Source organism: Alligator mississippiensis, chromosome 9 (assembly GCF_030867095.1).
Source record: "Alligator mississippiensis isolate rAllMis1 chromosome 9, rAllMis1, whole genome shotgun sequence".
Classification (NCBI taxonomy): Eukaryota; Metazoa; Chordata; order Crocodylia; family Alligatoridae; genus Alligator; species Alligator mississippiensis.
In genome coordinates, this window is record NC_081832.1 from 64,051,082 (window position 1) to 64,069,578 (window position 18,497).

The following is an 18,497-nucleotide window of genomic DNA, read 5'->3' on the forward strand; positions in this document are numbered from 1 at the left end:
AATATAAAAGATTTAAAAATGTGAAAATTTATGAATGAAAGTGAGCTCAATATTTTGATAACACTTGGATTCATTACAGTTTCAGGCTTTTCCTTAAATATTTGCTTCAGTTAGAAGTTATCTTCAGCTATTGCATCGTTAACAGGAGCAGTACTGGTATCACTGACAACTTTGTAGAGAACCAACTTCTCCTATTTAATTATTACATACCAAAGAAGCTATGGGCTTTTCATGTCCTCCTTCCAGTCAACTCCTCCAGGGGGTCCCACAACACAGAAGGAGAATATGTACTGTCAACATTAACAAAGGTAGGAAAACCTCATAAGTCTGAATAAGGACGGTGATCCACAGTCAGGACTCCAATGCTGTACACATAGAAGACAAATCTTTCTGCGGGCTGCAGGATATTTCCTAGCTAAAAGTTAGATTTCATAGACATTAGGGCTGGAAGGGACCTTGGAAGATCATCGAGTCCAGCACCCTGCCCAAGGGGTAGGAAGTCAGCTGGGGTCATAGGATCCCAGCAAGATAAACATCCAAATGTGTCTTGAAGGCGTTCAATGTAGGTGCTTGAACCACCTCTGTCGGCCGTCTGTTCCAAACCTTGGGGGTTCGAACAGTAAAGAAGTTCTTCCTTATGACCAGCCTAAAACAGTCATGGAGGAGTTTGTGACCGTTTGACCTTGTCATCCCTTAGGATGATCTGGTGAACAGACGTTCCTCCAGATCCTGGTGAGCACCCTGATAAACTTATAGGTGGCCATCAGATCACCCCTGAGCCTGCGCTTTTCCAAGCTGAAGAGTCCCATGGTTCTCAGCCTCTCATCAGAAGATCTGTTTTCCTGACTGCTGATCATGCACGTGGCTCTCCTCTGGACTCCCTCAAGCTTCTCCACGTCCTTTTTGAATTGTGGAGCCCAAAACTGAATGCAGTACTCCAGCTGAGGCCTCACCAAGGCCGAGTACAACAGGAAAATGACGTCCTGGGATTTGCTTGAAATAAATTAAATTAAATACCTTGGGACAGTAACCTTGTCTTGCTTACATGTGAAGTATTATGCACTTTATATAAACTGCATAATAACCCTTATTAGTGATAAATCATGACCCAAATTCTCTTCTCAGACTCACACAATTCAGGAGTTATGCTACTGCTACTACTAAAATCAATGGACTTATTGAAGGATAAAGGCTATTGTACTTATACGCTGCGTCCAGATGAGCAAGAACATGCCTGTTGTGCTGCCTCAAAGCAGTTTGAGATGCTGCAAAAGGCACGCTAAGAATGAAAAAAATGTTCCCCTCGTATATTTGCAGCGCAGACTCTAAATTTAATACTAGGGTATGGAAAAATAACATGCTGGGAAAGGGTGATGAAGGGCGTACTCCTGAAGCAACTGGAGGCTAGGTCCTCCAGAAAGACTCTTGTAGCCAGCTCCTGGCAGAAACCCCTGGCAGCGCAGCACCACCTCATGCTGCACATGGCATGCAGCGCTGGCATGTGCCCTCAAACAGAACTGGGCCAGCTCCTGCTGTTGCCCAGGATCCTAGCACCACACACAGAAGCCATGTGCTATCACTCCAGGTCCTGCTTCCATGGAGCCAGCCCAGCCCACTGGCACGCAGGGCACATGAAGGCAGGGCCCGGCGCAGCCCAGCCCGATAGCACGCAGCTTCCGCATGCAGTGGCAGGAGCCCAGGTGACAGCAGAAGCCAGCCCAGTTTTGGCCAAGGGAGCACGCTAGGGCCAGGCTAGCATCGTGAACCATGTGTAGCCCCCAGTCTGAGGCAGTGCCATGCCACCTGAGGTCTCTGGCAGCAGCAGGCCAGAGCGCTCCAAGGGCTGCTGCTGGTGCTGCTGCAGGGGATTGAGGCTGTACATCATGCAGGGGCGGCAGGCGGGGGACGCACCCCCCCAGCAGTCCCTCCACCCCCACACAGTCCCCCCACACCCACAAACTCCCCCACAATCCACCCACAAATCGCAAACCACCCCTACAAATCCCCCACCCACATACCCATCCACAAACCCCACACCACCCCAAATCCTCACACAAGCCCCACACCTCCCCCACAAACCCTAGACCCACTCTATACCCACCCACAACTGACCCCACAACAAACCCCTCCACACCCATTCCCTTCCCCTCCCCCAAATCCCACATCCCCTCCCACAAATCTCACACCCTGCATACCCAGCTGCCAGACCAGATGGGACAGGACCTGCTGGCAGAAGCCATGGCTGCAGGGCAAACTGCCACACTGCAGCCCTGCCCCATGCCCACACCCACAAGCAGTCCCAGCCTTGGGGTGGGCTCCTTGTCCCAGGTATCACTTGAGGGGGGTGATGGGCTGGGGGAGGGATAGAGTTGGCAGCAGGAGTGGTGTAAGAGAGAGACATGGGGGTCAGGGTGGAGTAGAGCTCCGGATAGGAGAGACTTCCAGAGCCAGGCTTAGAGGTCCTCTGCCCTCCTAGAGCAGCCTGTGCAGGGGAGGTCAGCCTGGAAGGGAAGGTGCCTGCCCAACCCAGTCCCTGGGCCCCAGTCAAGGGCTTCCCAGGAATGTCATGGGGATCGCTGGGGCCTGGTCACAGGCACAGGGAGCAGAACAGCAAAGGCTGGCACTGCTCAGAGCTACAAAGCAGCAGGTGGAACAGCTGCAGCTAGACTCATGTCCTGGTGCTGGGACAGAGCTGCTGCCGGGAGGGAGCTAGTGCGGGGAGGCAGAGATTGCAGGCCAGGAGTGAAGGGCACTGGTGGGGCTGTGGGTTGGGAGTGAGGTGCTAGGGCAAGGGGCAGGGTACTGGCATATACTGGTGAGTGAAGGGGGCAGGGGCAGCTCTGATTTTTCTATGCTGAAAAAACCAAAAGCAAATACCAAAGTGTATAGATATTTAGAATTTGTCTTATGATGATGATAGAGGCACTGGTAGGCTTCCAAATTGCTTTAAAATTGTAAATATATCAATAAAACATTGCCCAACTGTTCTCTCTATATAGTAGCATTTCATTTTAATTGTGGAAGAATATAGATTCAAGGTATTTTAATGGTAGAATTTGGGGTTTTATGAGAGCATTTCCATTTTTTTACACAGGGAACACCAGGATCTCTGTTAGTGAGGCAAGTAGCCAGACCCAGGTAGAGAAGCCTGCCCAGGGCCAGCATCAGGGACCCAGCTGGAGGGCAGATGAGGTGACTGACCTCCTGGCCATTTGGGGCCAAGAGGACATGCTTCGACAGTTCAAAGCGGGCCACCACAAGGAGCACATCTGGGCAATAACTGCCCAGATGGCAGAGCAGTGACACCAGAAGACATCACAGCAGTGCTGCCTGAAAGCCAACTGTGCAGCCATGGCCCACTGGCAGCTGGCCCAGAGGTATAGGTGGCTCTGCTGCAGTGCCTGTACCACAGCCCAGGTGGCCATGCAGTTTCCATCTGGGTCTGCCAAGCATGCAGCCATGGGGCCTCAGGTCCATGGGGGTGGATGCTATCACAGATGGCAGCCACAGCTAGGCAGCAGTGCCCCCTGCCAGACTGCTGCAGTGGGTAGAGGGTGCAAGGGCCACTCTAGATCAGGGTTGCTGCAGCAGTCCAGCTAGCACAAGGGGCTAGTGTCCCCAGATACCAATTGACCCAGCCTCAGAAGCTCCTGAGGGCAAGTAGCCCTGAGCTGCTCACCAGGGTAGCTTTTTATACTGCTGGGCTAGCCTCAGCCTCCATCTTTCCCTGACTGAAGATCCAGGAGGAGCTGGGCAGGATCAGTTTGCCCCAAGTGGCACAATTTGCCCCTCACCAAGGTGCATGTTCAGGCATGTGTGCTAAGGCACAAATCTCTGGCACAAATTTATGCCACTGCTATTTGAGCTGCTGCAAGTGCACATGCCTGCATGTGTGGACACGCCCATAATGTACATACATTATATTTCAACCTGATAAATAACAAGTCTGAAGTCCATTCAGTGCAAAGAAGGGGAAAGTTATCAATACTGCCATTATTATACTGGTGGCTTCTTAACTACTTTTTATAGGACACCCAAGTCCTTGGATCTGCATGTGTATTTTGGGGGAGTGGGTAATTGTGATGAAATAATTAAGAAAGAAAAGATGGAAATTAAAATTAAGGACTATTCAGGTCCAAGGCTATGCAAAAACAAATAATTAACCCAAATTATGCTTTTCTACAGTGGTATAAAACTTTTTAGGTACTATTTAACTTTAATTGGGGTGTTGCAGCCTGTCATTATTTTTAATCTAATTACCAAGATGTTCTACCAATACATCCCCCAATATGCAAGGTTTAATTAAAAACTAAATTGCTACAAGTCTATGGATGCATACAGATTTCTCCATTAGGAACAGTATTCTTCATACATTTATCTTGCAAATATTTGAGTCATTGACCCTGGGAAACATGTTTATTCTATTTAAGGCAAATGATGGCTTGCTTCAGAGTTACATTTTCCCTAATAAAAGAGGTCACTGTTAGAAAAGCAAAATATTGGCCTCTGGTATTGTACTTTGTCATCCTGAATCTTCCACTTCAGGCTCATTTTGAAGGTCACCATGATCTGGTTTTCTTCCAGCTTTCCTTGTATGGTTTCTATAATATGTATTGCAACAATCCAGTGTTAAAATGAAGGGCTGCATATACCTTTTTATCTCTTGCAAACTACGACCCACAGAAAATCTGCAGCCAGTAAAATTTATTTACAACCTTTTCATATAGGAATGGTTAGTTGAGATAAAGGTGCTCATCATTACATTGTTAGACAACTTGACCCATCAGTATAAGTCAAGGAAAAAAAATAACTCTGTTTAAAAGTGGAACAGATGCCTTCAAATAAATAACATATTGTTAGTAGTTGAGGCAACTGCAATGTCTGAAATGATTATTCAAGACAGTTAAAATATTTTTTTTCATCTAATTGCAACAGAGGTGTAATAAGAGGAGTGCCTCTTCTCCTTTATATTCCCTCTCACCCTCACCAACACATATACCAACATACATTGTTAAGTATCAGTAAGAAGATTAAGTCAGGGCCAAATATTGAAGCATTTATTTACTTTTAGTCAATTCTAATAAGGAAAAAACTCCCACTCATGCCACTGAGAGTTCTGATTAATGAAAGATGGCGTTAAAAGCAAGGCCCAAATTCTGTTGCAGGTTAATCCACATTAGTGAGTTTGGCTCACTGACTGTAAAGGCTAAGTAAGGAAAATAAGGATTTCAGAGTTTGGATTTCAAGTATTAAACATTCATTCTGGAAGATCCAAAATGCCAATACTATAGTAAAAATAGGTTAGACTCCATGATTTTGAAATAATGCTTGAGCAGCAACTATATAATAGAAGTGTCTTATGACCATCTTATGACCCTTGTGCAAGATCATAAGGTCTAATGACTTAGCTGTGGTCTGCTGTTCTTACTGCTTGCCTTGCATCTTGAAGTTATCCCTGCCCAATGCCCTAAGGTTACGCTAAGATAAGATGTTGCTAAAGTTTACTAACTTTGCCGCAGTTCCCCTTTTCCTCTGCGCATGCGACAAAAGATTTCGCTGCAGTTCTGCTTTTTGAGTGCGCATGCACTAACCCTGATAAGTCACACTAACCAATAACAAGTTAAGTGCAGCCTACAAGATAAGACATAACAATTAGGAAATGGTAATGCTGCCAATAAACATCTAATACGTTAAAACTCTATGTTCAATGTAAGCTATAAAAATGTAATTCCGGGCCGGACTAGTCGTCGACTCTGATTTGAGCTCAGCTCCTGGGTCGAACTGTTTGCAAACAATAAATCTGAGATGGACCCAGCCTGTGTGTGTGTGTGTGTGACTCTCTCCTGGGGTGGATTGGACAAGCCTCCAGGGGAATGAAACTAGCCGTTTGGGCAACAATACCAAAGTAAGAAACTTCCAAACAACACCAGGATGATATCTTTCCTCTTGGAAAGACATCCCTCTGTGGGTTAAAAAGTAGTAACTCTTCAGCAGCACACAGCACTACAGAGAACTTCAAAACATTAAAGATTACCTTGGAATAAAATTTGCTCTCAGGTACACATGCATAGTTCTCACCAAAACCAATCCAAGTGGCATCTCAGTAAGAACGGACTGAGGTATCCCTTGCAAATGAATGAGAAACAGGCGTGGGGGCCTGGTCTCTGTTCTTGGGATTGAGAACCAAACTCTGCAACGCACCTTGCTGCCATGGCAGTAGTTGGATGGGCTCAGGAGCTGGATGCTGCTCTGTTTTGTGAGGCAGTGGGAAAAAAGAAAAACATGAGCAGGCTGGCCACCAAGCCAAACCAACACCACATTCTAGCAAGGTGTGGGAAAAGATCATCGCAGACTTACCTCCCACTGCTAGAAGGTTTGAAGCCAAAGCCTGAGCTACACAGGGCCTAAGTCTGGGAGGCCTCTTCATGGGACTCTATAACGAGTATCACCCGTGGGAGCTGAGGAAAATAAATTGTAATAAAAACTTCACTGCCGGCCAAGGGGACAACACAGCTGAACCACTGCAAGGTTGTGAAGCCAGGACTTTGTGCTCAGGAGGACAGCAAAACTCCCACTGCACCACTACTTGAAGCTTAGCTGTGGCAGCCTGCTCCATGGGATTCCTTGATGAGTGATGCCCAAGGGAGCTGGGGAAAATAAACTTAAAAAGAAAAAAAAAGGCAGCTGCCAGCTGTGAGTGAGGCAGACCATAAGAGTGAATCCAGGCCCTTGAATTCAGAAAATGATCAAATTGCTCACTGTACCACAACATGGAGCTTAGAGCTGCCACCCTGTCCTGTGGAAGTGCTTGATTGGTGATGCCAGAGAGAGCTAGGGAATATTTAAAAAAAACCCTACTCCTGGCTTCACAGCAGACATAAGACATAGCTAAGCCAGACTGGAGTCTTGAACCATGTACTCAGGAGGCCACTGAACTGCTTGCTATACTGCTACACAGAGTCTGGGCTAGCAGCCTGTTCTGTAAGATTTGACTGGTGATACTAAAGGGAGTCAGGGAAAATTGAGACCAGGAAACATCCCACTGTACCAGAGCCAATATCTTTTGCCCAGTCTTCCTGCCAACACTCCTTCTTGGGCTGATAGCCTTCCTGAGGACTAGAACGGGGCAGAGCCAAAGGCTTGCTCTCCTTTCTTCCTATGATACAGACAAGCCAACCTTGTGAACTGAAGCAAGTCCCCAGATAGGGTCCCAAATCCCCTCAGGCAGTTTGGAAAGTTGGCCATCTCAAACTACTAGTTATGTCCAAGATAACATCTCTATCTAAGATGTGAGATCATCTCTAATTCTGGCATAGCTCAGACTCAATCAACATAATTATTGAAGTACTCCAATGATTTTTTCATCATACTTGGCTTGTTCTGTAGATCGCCACAAGGCTCAACATCAAGTCAGTTTTCAAAACTTACACACCCTATTAAAACTTACTGACTATAAGGATTTTCTACTTTTTAAATATATTCAGCCTTATCTATAGTCTAAATTAGACACACTACCACACAATAACATCAACGGTACCTCAGTTAAAGCTTACATAAATGATCAGGTATCCAGGTTGTACCCGTATTGATCTAGAGGAAAAGGCAACCAGGACTCGTAGTAGAGATTATATATTTTATTAGGCCAACAAGAAATTTTTTTTGCAAAAATCTTGTTGATCTAATAAAAGATACCATCTCTACTGCAAGCCCTGATTACATAAATTATCAACACTTGAAAACAGACCAAATTAAACATAGTAAAAAGCTTACAGAGTGGCCAGTATCCTTTGGCTGCCAAAGGTGACAGCGGTTTATATAGCGGGAGGGTGTAAATCACCTAGGGGCAGATGATTTGCTTAGGCAGAGTCACTGCTAGATTTCTCTCTCTAGCTGTGTCCTTATATACTGTAGATAGCATCAGTTATATAACTTCACTAATTGATTATCATATGACTATAAACCTATTTAAGGTTTTCAGTCTCAGTGTTGCATTACTGAGAATGTTCTATACAGAATAAACAAACACAAACACAGAGTGAGAAAGGCAGGCAGATATACAGCAAAATGGATGAAGGAAACAAAACTGGAAGATTAGACTGGAACCACTTTGAATTTCTATGTAGATGGAGGTGGTGCACAAGTTCTAGACAGCTCTGTGATTTGATTCCTCTTTGTTTAGGGGTCAAAGCAAGAAGTGGTAATGTTCTAGGTTTGGCTCAGATCAATAGAAATCTTACAGACAGCTGTTTTTTTCCATGTAGATTTAACCCAATAGCTAAATATATCTCATAATATATGTATAGTTCAACCAAGTGCTTCCTACTAGAAAAGAGGAAGGAAGTGTGATTCTCGTGCTTAAAACAGGAACCTTGGCAATCAGGAATCTCAGTTTCTACCTCTAGCATATTTTCTTATTTCCTCAGATCAAAAGGGTGTCCGAACCATAATTTAGTCATTGGTAAAATTGATTTACGGCACTAATATTTGTCTCCTTCTCAAGCAGGTTGTGAAGCATCTTGAATTTCCTGTTTAAAAAAATGCTTTGAGAACTTTGGATAAAATGCATATTATCAAAGAAAGCAAGTTGTTCTTTGTGTGCTGTTTTGAATTGTGCGTTCTAAAAGGGAAATTTTTACTATGTCCTTAAGGAGAGGAGGAGCAGCAGTACATTAAATCCTAATTTCACTCACAGGATCTTACCATAGAGTGTTATTGCAGTGCCGGGAGCAATTCACAGTGCTATTGTTTATATAGAAATGCTTATAATATAAATGCCTACGGTATCCTTTTAAAACAACTACAGTGTACTTCAGCTTCCATGCAAACACTAAAATATTGTAATGATCAAGTAGTCTGACACGTTTCATTCTGCAGAGAAAATTGCAAAGCAATTCACCACTAGGTAGGCCACAAACTAGAGGAAAACGTTGCTGTTTTGTTTTTGTTGTTCTCTCCCTTTTTCTTTTACACTCTCTCTTTCACAAAGATGGAAATGATTTGGGGCATTAGTATTCTGATGAAGAGAGGCTGTGACAAAGACCGTGACTGCAGGGCCTCCTGACTCCTCTATGATGCTGCCAGTGATGTAGAGGGGACTGACTCCAATTGCACCGTTTTCGAAATAGCCCTGAGATGGTACAGAGAGAACAGACAGAGAAGCAATTCACAGCTCAGGCTGTGAATTGTTTTCAGTTTTGCAGTGCTAGGTTATCACTTCGCATGGAAGAATGATACCAGGTAAGCATGTATTTGTCTTCATTTAACGGTTGCAGATGGTCGGGTGAATATGTGTGCATGCATGGGTTTTAAAGAAAGATTATCTATCTATCTATCTATCTATCTATTTATCTATCTATCTATCTATCTACACTTGTGTGGGTACATCTTATCTTCTTTCTGTATGTGTTTCACTGGCAGGATTTGGAAACCTCATGCAGGATGTGTTGTGGTGTTTTAGTCAAGTAAAAGGAACTATTGACATAGGGGTCACAGAAGGTAGGTTTGTTTTGCCTTTTGTTGCTTTAATCAAAGATAACTTGTTTTTTTATGTACTGCTTGTCTAATCAGTCAGCATTTTTTCTCTCATTCATATATTGTCAAGTACAATTGAAAGCAAGGAGTTGAGCTGTGCCTCCTTTCTTTTCTGGTTTTCTCAAGTATTTATTTATTTTAATAGACAAGTAGCTAAGATTAACTAGCGATCCAAAACATTTGTATGATATAATGATGGCTTAAAATATCAATAGCCCATCAGTACTTTGTAAAATGCATTGCCAGGACTTCTTTGTTTTTATTTCAATAATGTCTAAGGAAATTAGGAGCCAGCCAAAATTATTGGATGCAGGGTTTGTTTGTTTTTCTAAATGACATCAGAACTTACTTTTTACTCCCGTATCTAAAGCTAATGTACATTTTAACACATAGGCTTTTACAGATATGCATTAGTCAAAGATACAGGGGTGATTCAGGAGAACAGACATTGACTTTCATACTCAGTAGTTTTCAGTGGGATTTGCACTTCTAAATCACTTAGGCATTTTTTTAAATCTCCTTTACAAGTAGCCCCAATGTTTTAATTCATAAGTGGTCACGTATTAAATACATATAAATTATATTGGGCCAAAACTGAATTAAACTTGGAAAGAAATAAATTCAGTTTTCCTGCCCTTTAATTTGCGTGTGTGCGTTCTATCTTGCTCTCCTCCTCCATTCATTCCATTATTTCCTTGTCTTCTCTCCCTGTTGATCCATTCTTTCCTCTTTTTCTCTCTGTTCACCTCTGACTTCCATTTGCCCTGTTTATCTTCCATTTTGTTTTTATTTCCACTGCTTATCTATCATTCTCCTCTGTTGCCTTCACCCTTTACTTGTGTCCCGCATGAGTATCTGAAATCCCTTATCCCATCCCACTCCCCTGTTGCAGCCAAGTCTCCAATCCCCACCTCCCCATTTTATTTCTTGATGCTTTCATGCAAGTTGTGAATTGTTTGCCCAGAAATTCTGACGTACTTTTTTAAGGCACGGGGCGGCCAACCACCAAGTGCTCTACCACCCAACTGGCAGAGACCTTTTCTGAAAAGATATTGAGGCTTGACTGGTCTGACTTACTTCACTCATCTCGCATGGTTTCAGACCAGTTTTTCTTCATGTTTTGTTTAAATGATCAAGGAATATAAGCTTAACATTAACCTTCAGGTCTCACCACAAACGCACGATGGCTGACATACCACAGTCTGGAGAAGCCAATGTAGATATCGTATACCAGGACTTAGTTGCGCTGGCAAAAGTATGCCTCTGAGGGGAGATACCATGATGGTTTCAGTCCAGGTGGTTTTATGTACAGGCAGTCCTCAGACTTATTGGTCTCTGAAAACAGTGTCTTAAGTCGAAACGTTGTAACTTGGAACCAATTTTCTCCTAAGAAACAATGTTATAAATAGGGGATTCGTTCCTGAATCTAGGCCTGATACCCTATTTTCACCAAAAATACCCCAGAATTTTGTACTTAATCAATTATAGATGAGTAATATAGCTACATTAATGTATTTATATTGTAAATATATAAATACAATATAAATATATAAATAGCAATCATATTGATTTGGAAGGACTTTGAGATGACTTTGCTGGACTTTTTGAAGGGCTCTTGGTTGGACTATTTGAAGGGCTCTTGGCTGGAGTCTTCTCAGGAGTCTTGGCTGCAGGTTCTTCTGGAGACTTGTCTGCTTTCTTAAAGAAAGTGTCCAAGGAAGTTTGGACAGATGTTCTCCAGGGAGATGGTTGACATAGCAAACTTGTTCGCTGGCATGGCATCACATCAGATCAAGCATTGTAAAGTTGAAACTGAGGTCAGAAAGTTGAAACAGGGTGTCAATTTGTAAATGTTGTAAGTGCAAAATGTTTTGAAACAGGGTGTCAATTTATAAATGTTGTAAGTGCAAAATGTTGTAACTCAAAACATTGTAAGAAGAGGACTGCCTGTACTGTCAGGGGAGATCCCCTTCTTCCCTGCCTTGAATGACTTGGTATAGTTGAGGGTAGATACCTGTCCATTGCGCAGTGGGCATGCATCTCTGCGGGAGTCTACTGTAGTGTGCCAATGGCAGGGTATCGGCTACATGCTATGTGGTGATGGGGGATTGCTCTTGGGCTCTCCCTCTGTCTTGCTCCTATGGCCTTTTGGCTGGGGGCAAGCGAGACTAGGGGGCATCTGAACTCCAAAATTGGGGCTTGTACACTGGATGCCTGCCATGGATTTGGGAGTATCTGAAAGCCCAAACTGATGAGTATGGGAGGTAGGACCACACAGACTTGTATGATTAAGCTTTGCTCAGTCCACAGAACTTGGAGCTGATCTGGCTAATTTGACCCAAGACAGTGAGGCCCCTGACAGATGCTACACTTAAGACATGATTAGCCAGTTAATTATTAACCAGTTAATCATGTCTTAAGTAGTAGCCCAGCCACACCTTCAATGGTGCGGTAGGGAATTAACCACAAAGTTACTACACAAAATATGTGTAACAACTTTTTGGTTGGTTCCTTCAATTCAGCTAAGTGGCACTCCCAGCCACAGGAGCCCCAGGCCCCAGCTTGCTACTTGCAGGGTGAGTCTAAGATCATGCACCAGCAATAATAGTGTTGGGATCTGAGTCCCAACCCCACAATCATAACTCCTGCCATGCCACATGTGGCATGGCAGGAGGTGCAGTTATTGAAATCACAGATCAGATCCCATTGCACCTTTAAATGAACATCTTCCAGGGCCATGAGTGCCACTGACAGCAGTTCCACTTTTTTTCTTCCACAGAAAGTGTCCTTATCTATAGTACTAGTGCATCTGTCTTGAGAAGGATGCCTCTCATCTTGTGTTGCCTTTTGAACACAGGGGGTGGCAATCTGCATCCTGTTGTGATTAGAGTGGTGCACAACACACAAAAAAGCCATTAAATCTCTGTAAAAAAAATAAAATCTACTGCAGTTAAGGTCACTGAATTTGCCTATTGAAGTGCTGTTGCAAAATTATTTACAAATGGTTTGAAAGTTTCTCATAGAATCAAGATATGGGAAAGTCATTTTAAGCTGTCATACATATCACTTTGCCAGGTTAGGATAAATGAGCTGGTTCTCCCCCCATCTCAGCACAAATTAATGTTTTAAGATATTGCTTTTTCAAACTTTAGATCTAACTTATAGGGATCCAGAGAGGTCCAGACTGGTGGGAGAGGTTCCCTTTATTCGTGTTGTAACATGAAATGACAGTATGGAAATGATTGAGAGTCCCTGGTTTAAAGCATGTATGCAGTGAAACCTGAAGTGAAAAGATGATCATGTAGACCAGTAAAAACTGGGCCTAATAAGTATAAAGTGGACTTTAATTAAAGGTCAACCATAATGTGTATGAAGCATTGGAAAGGATGTGAGGTTGACATTCACAATGGTCCTTTGTCCTGTTTCTTTGGTGTATATATTGTTACATTGATTCCACATACCCCACATACCGGTAAGTCAGAGGTAAAATAAATGTATACTGCTGAAGTTAATAAAGCAGTAGAGCAATTTTTGGAGACTATTCTGAGCTCTCACCCTCATAACTCTTGACAGTATCAAAGGAGTAATATTTAGTTCCCTAAACTCATGACATACAATGTCATTTACTATTACAATACATGATGTTGTGAGTTGTTAGAAGGACAAATTGCTGTTCTCTTCACTCTGTTCTGCAACTTGAAAACATAATAGAGGAGAGTCTTCCTTGCCGGAGCAGCTGGGTACTTTCAATCTAAGTTACAGACCAGTCTCAGTACATTGCAGAGAGAGTCTCTGTGCTCTCTGTCTCTACTTCTCATCCCCACCCTCACAATTACACTAGTGTAAATGTGCCTTGTATTTGCACACGCTCTCTCTCTTTATTTTTGTCTTTTATTTTTTTCCTTACTCTAAAATGAAAGTAATCTAGCATGCAATATGTGTTTGGATGGACTCAATGATCTTTTTAATCTATAACTATATACTCCTTCAAATAATTGAGACTTTATATTCAGGATGGCCCCAAAATGATTATGGACAGGTCTAATATAAAGATAGAAGCTAATTACAATTGATGTGCCGTACTGTGTCCAACCATATTTTATTCCTGAAATATGAAACAAATCTGTATAAATTTAAAGATCAGTGTTGGTCTGAATGGAAAGTACCGTAACAAATCAGTGCAGAATCCAGAAACATGCAAGCTGAAGAGGTAGGATTTTTCCTAGTTTTATTGAGCCTTTGGTATCCTCAGCTAGAGTTGCTGGCCACGTCCAGACAAGCGTAGATGTGTGGCATGTGGCGCCACAAACCAATCTGCGGCACCACACAGCGGAGATGAAGGTGTTCCCCACGCTGCTACCTTAGCACGGTGGGTTTTTTGACCCTGGTAGATCCCAGGGTCAAAAAAAACAATGCCTTAAAAAAGCAGGGCAGCACATGTGGTGCCAGTGTGTGCTGCTCAAAACTGGAGCTATGCTCTGACTGCTGGCCAGGCTCCCAGCTGCAGGAGCACCCTGTGCCCCAGCCAGCCAGTCTGTGGGAGCTGCCTGCTACCCTGTCTCTGTGCTTGTCTCAAGGCATGCTATTTTCAAGTGTTTTGCAACACTTTTTTTTCTGGAGGTTATTTTTGCTACCGAGAAATCCTGGTAGCAAATTTTGCCCCTGTGCTGTGAATTAGTAGCACTGCACACAGTTTAACGTGCAATGCATGCAGTCTGTGGCACCACAGAGAGGTTTGTGGTGCTACAAACTGCATGTGCCTGCAAGTGTGGACGTGGCCATGCTGTACCTGCAGCACAAAGAGATTTGGTTCTGCAATACAACTTCTGTGATCTGTGAGTGACAGAATACTGGGCAATAAACATTCAGCACTTAAACTCTGTCTCACATTTAACTATTCATGAGCAAAGTATACATATGACAGTGAGTTGTCCAACGTAAAACTAAAGTACAAAATAAATCATTACATTTCAATACATTCAGCGTATCTTTCTAGTACCTACTAGGAATTTTTTACAACTGGGATGCTATCAGATTCAAGCAAGCTGCCATGACTGAAAGCTATTCCTGTTTAGGCTGGGATTTCGTTGCATCTTCTTTCACAAATGTGGGCTTGCTAGGTCATCCAAATGCATAACCAACTGCTCTGAAGCAAACACTTAAAATGTTGAGTATCTGCCTGCAGACTCATTGACTTAGCTCGGAGACTTCCCTGTTGTCTTATGAACTGGTTTGCTCTTTGTGTTGCTTGCTAATTGGGCTCGATGCCTATCCTGGTTTTTGTACGCAAAGCATTGTCTGTTAATGGAACCTAGCTGTTAAGTGTAACTATTTGAGAAGATACAAAATTGGTAAGTGTATTTACATTTTTTGTAGGTGAGGTCAAAAAGGAAGTTAACCTGTTTCTTGAGGAAAAAATCAAATTCATGTTATATTTTAAGTGAAAAGTAGTTTTGCTTTAGTGGAGGCACTTTTAATCTATAAATCTGATGGAAGGAAAGCAAGAGGGTTTTTCTTTTCTTCTTGAATTTTAGTACAGATGGGTATCTTGGATATGTTCTGTTCATGGCTAAGACCCTTATTTCCTGGTAACCTTAGTCAAATCAGATCATGCCCTTATCTACCTCAGAATAAACAGTAATGTTATATCCGTCTGTCTGCAAGAATAAGGGTGTTATGAAAAAAAAGGGGAAGGTAATTGATTTGCAAGCAAACGTGGCTCTTTCTTGTGTAACTGTGATGGAAATCTCAATAGTAGAACAGTTGCATGTCTCCTGCACAAAGGTAGAAGAGCAGGTGGTGTATAGTTGGGTGTAGAAAGCACTAGTGTAGAGAGACAGTCTTGATGGTTTCGGTGAGGTGTGGAGTTAGAATAGATCTACTGGATTGGAAAGATGGTTATTCTTCCTCTTTCCATAGTAGTTGTACCTATCAGCAGTCCCACCGGTTACTTCATCCAATCACCTGCTCTGGAGAGCAAACGTTTCACTGATCTGCAACAGTATTGAAGTAGGAAACATGAAAGGAAAGTTTGGGACATTTGCCCAGAGGTTGGCCCACTTCCTTTAGGTAGACTTTGATGAATCTGTTATAAAAGTCACCCTGAAGCTGGTTTTGTGGGGAGTTCTTCACACAGCTGAGGAGTAATCTGCACATTTCTGCAGTTCTCACATTTGACATCTGGAGGAAGTTAAAAAAACCCAAAACTCATCATTGTAGTTAAGTGCTCAAGTATTGAGGAGCTGTGACTTAATTGGGGTCTCTTTCAACTTGCAGCTTGAATAAGTTTGAAGTTTTGCCAGTTTTATTCTTTCTTTCATTACAATTCTCTTTTCTTACCTACCTCTTTCAGGATGCAGTTTAAAGCAGTCTTTTTCCAGATAATATAAATAATTCCATGGAATGGACTTCTTTAGCCCACTCCATTGATCAAGTGCGTAATTTCAAAGCTGACAGAGCTAAACAAATAAGATTCCAGCAGAGCTAATTTCCAAGTATTGATATTAAACTTCTAATTTGTCAAGAAAACTGAAGGTAATTTTCTGAGTATAAGTGTAAGAGGAGTGAATATGAGAATGAATAGCATCATTCTATACCATTCTTTCCTGTACTCACATAAAATATATTTCAGAGTGTTGTGCTAACTAGAGTATGGAGCTTGCTTCTTCGTGTGATATGATCTGTTTACCACATATTTATTCTTGTATCATATTTAGTTTGAGTATAAATAGGGAGTCCAATCTGTATATATGACCTCAGGGGCCTCTCTTCTTGGCTGAACATGGGAGTAATATTTCCCTAGAAAAACTGGAAACTTATTATTCTGTCCTGCCTAAGTATCTGGTGCACATCAATGGGAGTTTGGCCTACATAGGGCGGAGATAATAGTACAGCTGAGCTACAAAATAGAGCTCAGAATGTAGAGAAATTTGACTTCATTGTCTGCCTACCAGCAAGAAGCATGCAACAGATTTGGCAAATATATACAAACTTGTAGCTTTTTTATTACCTGGTAGTCCTATTATTAACGTATCTTAATTTCAGAGGAGGAAGCTTCATTCCCCACTTGTGCAGTCATACTGGGAAAGCTACAAGAATTTGAGGCTGAGGTTAAACAGGAAAATGAAGCATAGAATACAACTGGTAGCTGGAAGCTTGCTGCAGCAGAGAAACTATGCTATGGGATCTTTTTCTGGAACCTAGTAGCCCCTATTGCACCCATACCCTTGACAGAAGACAATATAAACACTTATAGAATGAGGAAAGACATGAAGAAAAGGGCTATTTCTTACTGCTGTTGAGTAAACCCATACCTGATTTGTTTTACATTTACAGCAGGAAACGTCATTGACTTCAGTAGAAGTACATCAGTGTAAGTTTGATCAGATTCAAGCCCCCCAACAATGTATAAGTTAAGGAAGCTTGGGGAATTGATCCTAATAGCTCTAGCCAGGGCCATTTATTCTAGCATTGATTCTTCATTCTTTCTTGAAAAGTCAAGAGATGGTTTAGCTGGGTGGAGAATGAGAAGCAATAGGACTCAGCATCACACTTTCCCAGGAGAACCTACTAGATGCCCCTGCAGAACTGTCTACCCCGCTTGTGCTGGGCAAACTATATATTGGCATCTACAAACAGGATGTTGAGCCTTGAATTATCAGTTTTACATACTTAAAGCTATTTTTGGCAGGCTCATTTACTCATGAGAATTACCCCATTAGTTTCAAAATGAGGACATTTGAATAAAAACCACACAGACAGTTCAGACTTGTTTTTTTTGCCATGCTTCCAAAACTCTCCAGAGCTTCCCTTCTCTGACTCAGCCCATCCAGCCTCCCATGGTGTTGTAGCACCATTCCCTCTGTTCTACCAGCCCTGACGGCCAGTTTGTCTGCATCTCTCTCAAATGTTTTTGTACCATCTTGCAAATTACATCCTGCAAAGAAACCCCTTCCTGAATTGATCTTCAAGGCCAACACACCCTCTTCCAAGGCCCCTGTTAAGTTCTACAATTTCTCTGGCCCATACAAGAAATCAATTAAAAGAATGTCTACTGCAATGTTAATTAGTGCAAAATGATTTTTAAACTGTGATGCCATTCACATGTTCTCACTGAATAATGCGTTATCCTGCTAATGTATCCCTTATTCTTTCTCCCCCATCCTACTTTCTACCCCAGCACAAGATTATGTCTTAATCTGTTTTGATGCCCAGTTTACAGGTCTGGATTTAGGTAAGCTAGTATTTTTTGCAGGTGCAATCCTGGGCCCCTCTTAAAACTTTGGTTGATTATTAGTATAGGGAATTTTAACACAAAACCCATTGTGCTTTGAATTTGAAACATTTAATCTTAACTACATAATTTAAATTTATAATAATTAAAATATTAATTAATATTCATTGTTCTTACAATTTATTATTGTCAATGATGATGACAAAGATAATAAACCAGGTTTAATTAATTTAATAATTGATTATAAGATGGACTATAAAAATCTTTCATCTTTGGGTTATTTAAAGATCTATTCACTAAACAGCCAGCATATATTGAAAGTAATTGAAAAACTCCCATTGACTTGGACAGGAAATTGAGTAATGAGGAAAGCAGGTGGCCTGTTGACATACATATGCTTATATGAACTAGAAGTGTCTATCAGTTGCCAGTGGAAAAGATTCTACGTCATACTAACCATCGGCATAATTGGCAACCTTGATGTCCATATCTCCCAGAAGGTCAAGTACTTCATAGACAAAGAAACTGAACAGTGCCCTTGGCCTCTGGCAGTAGTCTTTTTCTCGCTCCCCCCTTCTCCCTTCTTTCTTCCTATTAGAACTAAATCCAGTTGTGAGCAAGTGTGAGGAAACGTGCATGCCGCTCGTCACAATACCTAATGCCTGTTTTCTCATCTATAGATTGAGAAAGCTCCCTGTTGTCAATCTGAAACTTTTCATGACAATTTAAACTC

The 18,497-nt window shown here is 42.2% G+C and overlaps 1 protein-coding gene across 1 annotated transcript in view; it reads left to right on the forward strand.

Annotated features, from left to right (window-relative positions):
- The first annotated feature begins 9,152 nt into the window (after positions 1 to 9,152).
- PPP2R2B (protein phosphatase 2 regulatory subunit Bbeta) overlaps positions 9,153 to 18,497 on the forward strand; it is a 258,320-nt gene continuing 248,975 nt past the window's right edge. Inside the window, exons 1-2 of the mRNA XM_019478390.2 lie at positions 9,153 to 9,237; positions 9,418 to 9,495. Of these exons, the coding sequence (XP_019333935.1) occupies positions 9,228 to 9,237; positions 9,418 to 9,495 (88 nt within the window). The 5' untranslated portion in view covers positions 9,153 to 9,227. The remainder of the gene's footprint in view (positions 9,238 to 9,417; positions 9,496 to 18,497) is intronic.